Here is a 10,000-nt window from a genome sequence, read left to right as displayed (position 1 = left end):
TTCTGACCCGAATTTTTTAAAATAAGAAATGTTAAAAATCGTAGCTTCATCGGAATGGTTCATATGGGGGTCATTTTTGACCCGAAGGTCCTGAGTGTGACTTTTTTTTTTACGACCACTTAGACTTTTCAAATCCTGTCCCCAATTTTTTGGGATGTTCATATACCAAGTACCAATAAAGTCACCAAGTTTCTGACATTTCCGATGAAGCTACGATTTTTTTTATTTTGTTATAAAACGCAAGATCCACTATAGTGGTAAAAATGTGCTCTTGTGTGATAAAAATGCTCAATGTGTCCACCGGATGGCGCCGATCTCATTTAAAAAAATGCTTTCATGAGGCCTAGGCTTGACTCTAAAATGAAATACAGCTTTAATAAAAAAAAATACAAAAATTATATATATATATATATATAAAATGTATTCAATGGGAAACAAGTGTTTTTGAACAAATCTCTTGAGTGAATGATTCAATGACTCACTCATAAAGACTTCACTTGTTTCATTACTGAATGAATCAGTGTTTTTGAATGAATCTCTTGAGTGAATGATTCAATGACTCACTAATTAAGACTTCACTTGTTTCATTACTGAATGAATCAGTGTTTTTGAATGAATCTCTTGAGTGAATGATTCAATGACTCACTAATTAAGACTTCAATTGTTTCATTACTGAATGAATCAGTGTTTTTGAATGAATCTCTTGAGTGAATGATTCAATGACTCACTAATTAAGACTTCACTTGTTTCATTACTGAATGAATCAGTGTTTTTGAACGATCTCTTGAGTGAATGATTCAATGACTCACTAATTAAGACTTCACTTGTTTCATTACTGGATGAATCAGTGTTTTTGAACGATCTCTTGAATGAATGATTCAATGACTCACTCATAAAGACTTCACTTGTTTCATTACTGGATGAATCAGTGTTTTTGAATGAATCTCTTGAGTGAATGATTCAATGACTCACTAATTAAGACTTCACTTGTTTCATTATTGGATTAATCAGTGTTTTTGAACGATATCTTGAATGAATGATTCAATGACTCACTAATTAAGACTTCACTTGTTTCATTACTGGATGAATCAGTGTTTTTGAACGATCTCTTGAATGAATGATTCAATGACTCACTAATTAAGACTTCACTTGTTTCATTATTGGATTAATCAGTGTTTTTGAACGAATCTCTTGAGTTCAGTGTTTTTGAACGAATCTCTTGAGTGAATGGTTCAATGACTCACTAATTAAGACTTCACTTGTTCCATTACTGGATGAATCAGTGTTTTTGAACGATCTCTTGAATGAATGATTCAATGACTCACTAATTAAGACTTCACTTGTTTCATTACTGAATGAATCAGTGTTTTTGAACAAATCTCTTGAGTGAATGATTCAATGACTCACTAATTAAGACTTCACTTGTTCCATTACTGGATGAATCAGTGTTTTTGAATGAATCTCTTGAGTGAATGATTCAATGACTCACTAATTAAGACTTCACTTGTTCCATTATTGGATTAATCAGTGTTTTTGAACGAATCTCTTGAGTGAATGATTCAATGACTCACTCATAAAGACTTCACTTGTTTCATTACTGGATGAATCAGTGTTTTTGAACAAATCTCTTGAGTGAATGATTCAATGACTCACTCATAAAGACTTCACTTGTTCCATTATTGGATTAATCAGTGTTTTTGAACAAATCTCTTGAGTGAATGATTCAATGACTCACTCATAAAGACTTCACTTGTTTCATTACTGGATGAATCAGTGTTTTTGAACAAATCTCTTGAGTGAATGATTGAATGACTCACTAATTAAGACTTCACTTGTTCCATTACTGGATGAATCAGTGTTTTTGAACAAATCTCTTGGGTGAATGATTCAATGACTCACTAATTAAGACTTCACTTGTTCCATTACTGGATGAATCAGTGTTTTTGAATGAATCTCTTGAGTGAATGATTCAATGACTCACTAATTAAGACTTCACTTGTTCCATTAATGGATTAATCAGTGTTTTTGAACGAATCTCTTGAGTGAATGATTCAATGACTCACTCATAAAGACTTCACTTGTTTCATTACTGGATGAATCAGTGTTTTTGAACAAATCTCTTGAGTGAATGATTCAATGACTCACTCATAAAGACTTCACTTGTTTCATTACTGGATGAATCAGTGTTTTTGAACGAATCTCTTGAGTGAATGATTCAATGACTCACTCATAAAGACTTCACTTGTTTCATTACTGGATGAATCAGTGTTTTTGAACAAATCTCTTGAGTGAATGATTCAATGACTCACTCATAAAGACTTCACTTGTTTCATTACTGGATGAATCAGTGTTTTTGAACAAATCTCTTGAGTGAATGATTCAGTGACTCACTCATAAAGACTTCACTTGTTTCATTACTGGATGAATCAGTGTTTTTGAACAATCTCTTGAATGAATGATTCAATGACTCACTCATAAAGACTTCACTTGTTTCATTACTGGATGAATCAGTGTTTTTGAATGAATCTCTTGAGTGAATGATTCAATGACTCACTAATTAAGACTTCACTTGTTTCATTATTGGATTAATCAGTGTTTTTGAACGAATCTCTTGAGTGAATGATTCAATGACTCACTCATAAAGACTTCACTTGTTTCATTACTGGATGAATCAGTATTTTTGAATGAATCTCTTGAATGAATGATTCAATGACTCACTAATTAAGACTTCACTTGTTTCATTATTGGATTAATCAGCGTTTTTGAACGAATCTCTTGAGTGAATGGTTCAATGACTCACTAATTAAGACTTCACTTGTTCCATTACTGGATGAATCAGTGTGAGGAAATAATCGAAGTGGAACGAAAGGTGTCTTGAGGAATAACATGCTGTCTGTCTGTCTCTGGTAGGGTTGGGGAGGGCCGGGCCTGTTGGAGTCTGGGTAACGCTTACGTGTCGTTGGGAAACCACCGCCAGGCTCTGCTCTACGCCCGGAGACACCTGGACATCTCCAGAGAGGTGAAGCCAGACCCTGAGCTCCAGCGGCTCCGGCTTCACTCTCCATAACTCCTGTGCTCTGCTTGCTCTCAGATCGGGGACAGAAACGGAGAGCTGACGGCCAGGATGAATGTGGAGGAGCTGATGGAGGCTCTCGGGGTGAAGGAGGCCGATCTCTCTCCTTCTGACTCAGAGTTTAAAGTGCTGGGTAAACCTCACCTATTTCACAGTATAAGCCACGGCGGGGCACGTTGTCACACTATGGTCTTTGTGCAAGGAGAACCTGACACTGATTTGACACTGACGCCTGACAGTGAATAAAGTAACACTGATAAAGTATTCTAAAGGAAAGAATACTTTAGTTTGAAGAGTCATCTTCCACAACATGTGCTTTATTTATGTGACAACTAGCCCCGGTCTCCTCTATACAGCTAATTATTTTATTTAGGATGGATTTGTATTGTTGACAGTCCATCTGTCTATCTGTCTGTCCGTCTGTCTGTCTGTCTATCTGTCCATCTGTCTGTCCGTCTGTCTGTCTGTCCATCTGTCTGTCCGTCTGTCTGTCTGTCCATCTGTCTGTCCGTCTGTCTATCTGTCCATCTATCTGTTCGTCTGTCTATCTGTCCATCTATCTGTTCGTCTGTCTATCTGTCCATCTGTCCGTTCGTCTGTCTATCTGTCCATCTGTCTGTCTGTCTGTCTGTCCATCTGTCTATCTGTCCATCTATCTGTTCGTCTGTCTATCTGTCCATCTATCTGTTCGTCTGTCTATCTGTCCATCTGTCTGTCTGTCTGTCTGTCCGTCTGTCTATCTGTCCATCTGTCTGTCCGTCTGTCTATCTGTCCATCTATCTGTTCGTCTGTCTATCTGTCCATCTGTCTGTCCGTCTGTCTATCTGTCCATCTGTCTGTCCGTCTGTCTATCTGTCCATCTATCTGTTCGTCTGTCTATCTGTCCATCTGTCCGTCCGTCTGTCTGTCTATCTGTCCATCTATCTGTTCGTCTGTCTATCTGTCTGTCTGTCTGTCTGTCCATCTGTCTATCTGTCCATCTGTCCATCCGTCTGTCTGTCTGTCTGTCTATCTGTCCATCTGTCTGTCTGTCCATCTGTCTATCTGTCCATCTGTCTGTCCGTCTGTCAGTCTGTCCATCTGTCTGTCTGTCTCTCTGTCTGTCTGTCTATCTGTCCATCTGTCTGTCCGTCTGTCTGTCTGTCTATCTGTCCATCTATCTGTTCGTCTGTCTATCTGTCCATCTGTCTGTCCGTCTGTCTGTCTATCTGTCCATCTATCTGTTTGTCTGTCTATCTGTCCATCTGTCTGTCTGTCTGTCTGTCCATCTGTCTGTTTATCTGTCCATCTGTCTGTCTGTCTGTCTGTTCATCTGTCTATCTATCAATCTGTCTACCTATCTGTCTGTCTGTCTATCTGTCTGTTCATCTGTCTATCTGTGGGTCTCTGTCCATCTGTCTGTTCATCAGTCTATCCATCTGTCTGTCTGTCTGTCTGTCTGTTCATCTGTCATTCTGTCTCTTCATCTGTCTATCTATCTGTCTGTTCATCTGTCTATCCAACTGTCTGTCTTTCTATCTGTCTGTTCATCTGTCTATCTATCCATCTGTGGGTCTGTCTGTCAGTTCATCTGTCTATACATCTGTGTCCATCTGTCTATCTATCTGTCAGTTCATCTGTCTATCTATCTGTCTGTTCATCTGTCTATCCATCTGTCTCTGTTCATCTGTCTATCTGTCTGTTCATCAGTCTATCGATTTGTATATCAATCTGTCAGTCTATCTATCTGTCTATGTATCTGTCTATCTGTCTGTTCATCTGTCTATCCATCTGTCTGTCCATCTGTCTGTTCATCTGTCTATCTATCTGTCTGATCATCTGTCTATCTATCTATCTATCTATCTATCTATCTATCTATCTATCTATCTATCTATCTATCTATCTATCTATCTATCTATCTATCTATCTATCTATCTATCTATCTATCTATCTATCTATCTATCTATCTATCTATCTATCTATCTATCTATCTATCTGTCTGTCTGTCTGTCTGTCTGTCTGTCTGTCTGTCTGTCTGTCTGTCTGTCTGTCTGTCTGTCTGTCTGTCTGTCTGTCTATCTATCTATCTATCTATCGATCTATCTATCTATCTATCTGTCTGTCTGTTCATCTGTCTATTCATCTGTCTGTTCATCTGTCTATCTATCTGTCTGTCTGTTCATCTGTCTATCCATCTGTCTGTTCATCTGTCTATCTATCTATCTGTCTGTTCATCTGTCTATCCATCTGTCTATCTATCTGTCTGTCTGTTCATCTGTCTATCCATCTGTCTGTTCATCTGTCTATCTATCTGTCTGTTCATCTGTCTATCCATCTGTCTGTTCATCTGTCTATCTATCTGTCTGTCTGTTCATCTATCTATCTATCTATCTATCTATCTATCTATCTATCTATCTATCTATCTATCTATCTATCTATCTATCTATCTATCTATCTATCTATCTATCTATCTATCTATCTATCTATCTATCTATCTATCTATCTATCTATCTGTCAATCCATCTCTTCATCTGTCTATATCTGTATTTACCAATAATCTCTTTGTTTGTGTGTCTCGTGAGCTGAAGTAAATGTCTGTGCTCAGTAAATTAATATTTGATGATTTATAATAAACGTGTACTTGTTTTCTCCAACAGGAGCCAGACCCAAGTTCAGCAAGAAGAACAGCATGGAGAGTGTGGACCTCTGGAAGTACAGCTCTGATAAGGTCACATGCTCGACATCTGATTGGCTGACCAAGACTTTGCCCTGCAGGACGTGTCCTTGAGTCTCAATCTTTTGAACTAAGTCTCTGTCCCACAAACCCTAAGCCTAGAATCCACATCAGAATGCGGAGCGTGTCCTGCTGGGCAGACTCATGGGCAGTCAATCAGAACCAGTGCAGTGTGTGTGTGTGTGTGTGTGCTCATGTGTGTGTGCTCATGTGTGTGTTGCTGCAGAACGGAGACGCTCATGATGCTGAGGATGTGTCCAGGAGGTCCAGGAATCCACTGTCTCAGTCCAGCAGGAGCAAGAGTTACGCAGACAGTCAGTCGTCCGATGAGAGACAGTGGCTGGACTCACCTGTGGACACTGATGACATCACTGTTCACGTCACACCTCCAGTGAGTGATTATCCATCCGTCCGTCTGTCTGTCTGTCTGTCTGTCTGTTAATCTATCTGTCTATCCATCTGTCTGTCTATCTGTCTGTCTATCTGTCTGTCTATCTGTCTGTCTGTCTGTTAATCTATCTGTCTATCCATCTGTCTATCCATCTGTCTGTCTATCTGTCTGTCTATCTGTCTATCCATCTGTCTATCCATCTGTCTGTCTATCTGTCTGTCTGTCTGTTAATCTATCTGTCTATCCATCTGTCTGTCTATCTGTCTGTCTGTCTATCTGTCTGTCTGTCTGTTCATCTGTCTATCTGTTCATCTGTCCGTCTGTTCATCTGTCCGTCTGTTCATCTGTCCGTCTGTTCATCTGTCCGTCTGTTCATCTGTCTATCTGTTCATCTGTCTATCTGTTCATCTGTCTATCTGTTCATCTGTCCGTCTGTTCATCTGTCTATCTGTTCATCTGTCCGTCTGTCTGTATATCTATCTGTCTATCTGTTCATCTGTCTATCTGTTCATCTGTCCGTCTGTTCATCTGTCTGTCTGTTCATCTGTCTATCTGTTCATCTGTCCATCTGTCTGTATATCTATCTGTCTGTATATCTATCTGTCTATCTGTTCATCTGTCTATCTGTTCATCTGTCCGTCTGTTCATCTGTCTATCTGTTCATCTGTCCGTCTGTTCATCTGTCTATCTGTTCATCTGTCCGTCTGTCTGTATATCTGTTCATCTGTTCATCTGTCTATCTGTTCATCAGTCCGTCTGTTCATCTGTCTATCTGTTCATCTGTCCGTCTGTTCATCTGTCTATCTGTTCATCTGTCCGTCTGTTCATCTGTCTATCTGTTCATCTGTCCGTCTGTTCATCTGTCTATCTGTTCATCTGTCCGTCTGTTCATCTGTCTATCTGTTCATCTGTCCGTCTGTCTGTCTATCTGTTCATCTGTCTATCTGTTCATCAGTCCGTCTGTCTGTATATAGATATATATACATATATCTATCTGTCTGTATATCTATCTGTCTATCTGTTCATCTGTCTATCTGTTCATCTGTCCGTCTGTTCATCTGTCTATCTGTTCATCTGTCCGTCTGTTCATCTGTCTATCTGTTCATCTGTCCGTCTGTCTGTATATCTATCTGTCTATCTGTTCATCTGTCCGTCTGTCTGTATATCTATCTGTCTATCTGTTCATCTGTCCGTCTGTTCATCTGTCTATCTGTTCATCTGTCCGTCTGTTCATCTGTCTATCTGTTAATCTGTCCGTCTGTTCATCTGTCTATCTGTTCATCTGTCTATCTGTTAATCTGTCTATCTGTTCATCTGTCTATCTGTTCATCTGTCTATCTGTTAATCTGTCCGTCTGTTCATCTGTCCGTCTGTTCATCTGTCTATCTGTTCATCTGTCTATCTGTTCATCTGTCCGTCTGTTCATCTGTCTATCTGTTCATCTGTCCGTCTGTTCATCTGTCTATCTGTTCATCTCTCCGTCTGTTCATCTGTCCGTCTGTTCATCTGTCTATCTGTTCATCTGTCCGTCTGTTCATCATCTGTCCGTCTGTTCATCTGTCCGTCTGTTCATCTGTCTATCTGTTCATCTGTCCGTCTGTTCATCTGTCTATCTGTTCATCTGTCCGTCTGTTCATCATCTGTCCGTCTGTTCATCTGTCCGTCTGTTCATCTGTCTATCTGTTCATCTGTCCGTCTGTTCATCTGTCCGTCTGTTCATCTGTCCGTCTGTTCATCTGTCCGTCTGTTCATCTGTCCGTCTGTTCATCTGTCCGTCTGTTCATCTGTCTATCTGTTCATCTGTCTATCTGTTCATCTGTCTATCTGTTCATCTGTCTATCTGTTCATCTGTCTATCTGTTCATCTGTCCGTCTGTTCATCTGTCCGTCTGTTCATCTGTCCGTCTGTTCATCTGTCCGTCTGTTCATCTGTCCGTCTGTTCATCTGTCTGTCTGTTCATCTGTCCGTCTGTTCATCTGTCCGTCTGTTCATCTGTCCGTCTGTTCATCTGTCCGTCTGTTCATCTGTCTGTCTGTTCATCTGTCCGTCTGTTCATCTGTCCGTCTGTTCATCTGTCTGTCTGTTCATCTGTCCGTCTGTTCATCTGTCCGTCTGTTCATCTGTCCGTCTGTTCATCTGTCCGTCTGTTCATCTGTCTGTCTGTTCATCTGTCCGTCTGTTCATCTGTCCGTCTGTTCATCTGTCTGTCTGTTCATCTGTCCGTCTGTTCATCTGTCCGTCTGTTCATCTGTCCGTCTGTTCATCTGTCCGTCTGTTCATCTGTCTATCTGTTCATCTGTCTATCTGTTCATCTGTCTATCTGTTCATCTGTCTATCTGTTCATCTGTCTATCTGTTCATCTGTCCGTCTGTTCATCTGTCCGTCTGTTCATCTGTCCGTCTGTTCATCTGTCCGTCTGTTCATCTGTCCGTCTGTTCATCTGTCCGTCTGTTCATCTGTCTGTCTGTTCATCTGTCCGTCTGTTCATCTGTCCGTCTGTTCATCTGTCCGTCTGTTCATCTGTCCGTCTGTTCATCTGTCTATCTGTTCATCTGTCCGTCTGTTCATCTGTCCGTCTGTTCATCTGTCCATCTGTTCATCTGTCTATCTGTTCATCTGTCCGTCTGTCTATCTGTCCGTCTGTCTGTGCATCTGTCTACCTGTTCATCTGTCTATCTGTTCATCTGTCCGTCTGTCTATCTGTCCGTCTGTCTGTGCATCTGTCTACCTGTTCATCTGTCTATCTGTTCATCTGTTTGTCTGTCTATCTGTCCGTCTGTCTGTGCATCTGTCTATCTGTTCATCTGTCTATCTATCTGTCTGTCTGTTCATCTGTCCGTCTGTCCATCTATCTGTTCATCTGTCTATCTGTTCATCTGTCTATCTGTTCATCTGTCTGTCTGTCTATCTATCTGTTCATCTGTCTGTCTGTCTGTCTGTTCATCTGTCTGTCTTTCTGTCTGTTCATCTGTCTGTCTTTCTGTCTGTTCATCTGTCTGTCTGTTCATCTGTCTGTCTTTCTGTCTGTTCATCTGTCTGTCTGTTCATCTGTCTGTCTTTCTGTCTGTTCATCTGTCTGTCTGTCTGTCTGTTCATCCATCCGTTTGTCTATCTATCTGTCTATCTGTTCATCTATCTGTCTATCTATCTGTCTGTCTGTTGATCTGTCTGTCTGTTGATCTGTCTGTCTGTTGATCTGTCTGTCTGTTGATCTGTCTATCTGTTGATCTGTCTGTCTGTTGATCTGTCTGTCTATCTATCTGTCTGTCTGTTGATCTGTCTGTCTGTTGATCTGTCTGTGTCTGTTGATCTGTCTGTCTGTTGATCTGTCTGTCTGTTGATCTGTCTGCTGTATCAGTGCTGTAATGAGGCTCAGATGTGTCCGTCCAGGCTTTAATCGTATCTGTTCTAAAGTGCTTCACTAAAGGCTTCAGCTGATAGAGCGGCTCCTGTGTTCCTCTGATAATCAATACACCCCAGCTGAGCTGCTGCTAATGCGTGTGTGTGTGTGTGTGTGTGTGTGTGTGTGTGTGTGTGTGAGAGACTTTCCCAGAGGACGGGGCATATATGAAAATATGAGCATCATTCCCTGCCCTGAACGCTGCTATACTTACATGAGTTATATTGAGTTATATTGCACTGTGACTTTATGTAGTAATATTATTCGGTGCTGTAATACAATAACAAAAGAGTAAAGTATTTATTTCACTGATTGATTGATTCTTTGGTTTGATCCTAATTAAAGCTTGACCATATATAATGCAATGTGTGTTTCGTCCCCTAACACCGTCACAACACAAACACAGTAATTTAGGTCATTTTA

General features: G+C 40.4%; 1 protein-coding gene across 1 annotated transcript in view; it reads left to right on the top strand.

The window, feature by feature from the left end:
• The window catches only part of gpsm1b (G protein signaling modulator 1b), a 43,751-nt gene that overhangs the window by 18,349 nt on the left and 15,402 nt on the right, over positions 1–10,000 (top strand). Inside the window, exons 8-11 of the mRNA XM_079816135.1 lie at positions 2,911–3,019; positions 3,092–3,206; positions 5,710–5,780; positions 6,013–6,177. Of these exons, the coding sequence (XP_079672261.1) occupies positions 2,911–3,019; positions 3,092–3,206; positions 5,710–5,780; positions 6,013–6,177 (460 nt within the window). The remainder of the gene's footprint in view (positions 1–2,910; positions 3,020–3,091; positions 3,207–5,709; positions 5,781–6,012; positions 6,178–10,000) is intronic.

This window comes from Gobio gobio, assembly GCF_949357685.1.
Source record: "Gobio gobio genome assembly, chromosome: 4".
Lineage (NCBI taxonomy): Eukaryota > Metazoa > Chordata > Actinopteri > Cypriniformes > Gobionidae > Gobio > Gobio gobio.
This window is presented reverse-complemented; position numbering and strand designations above follow the sequence as displayed.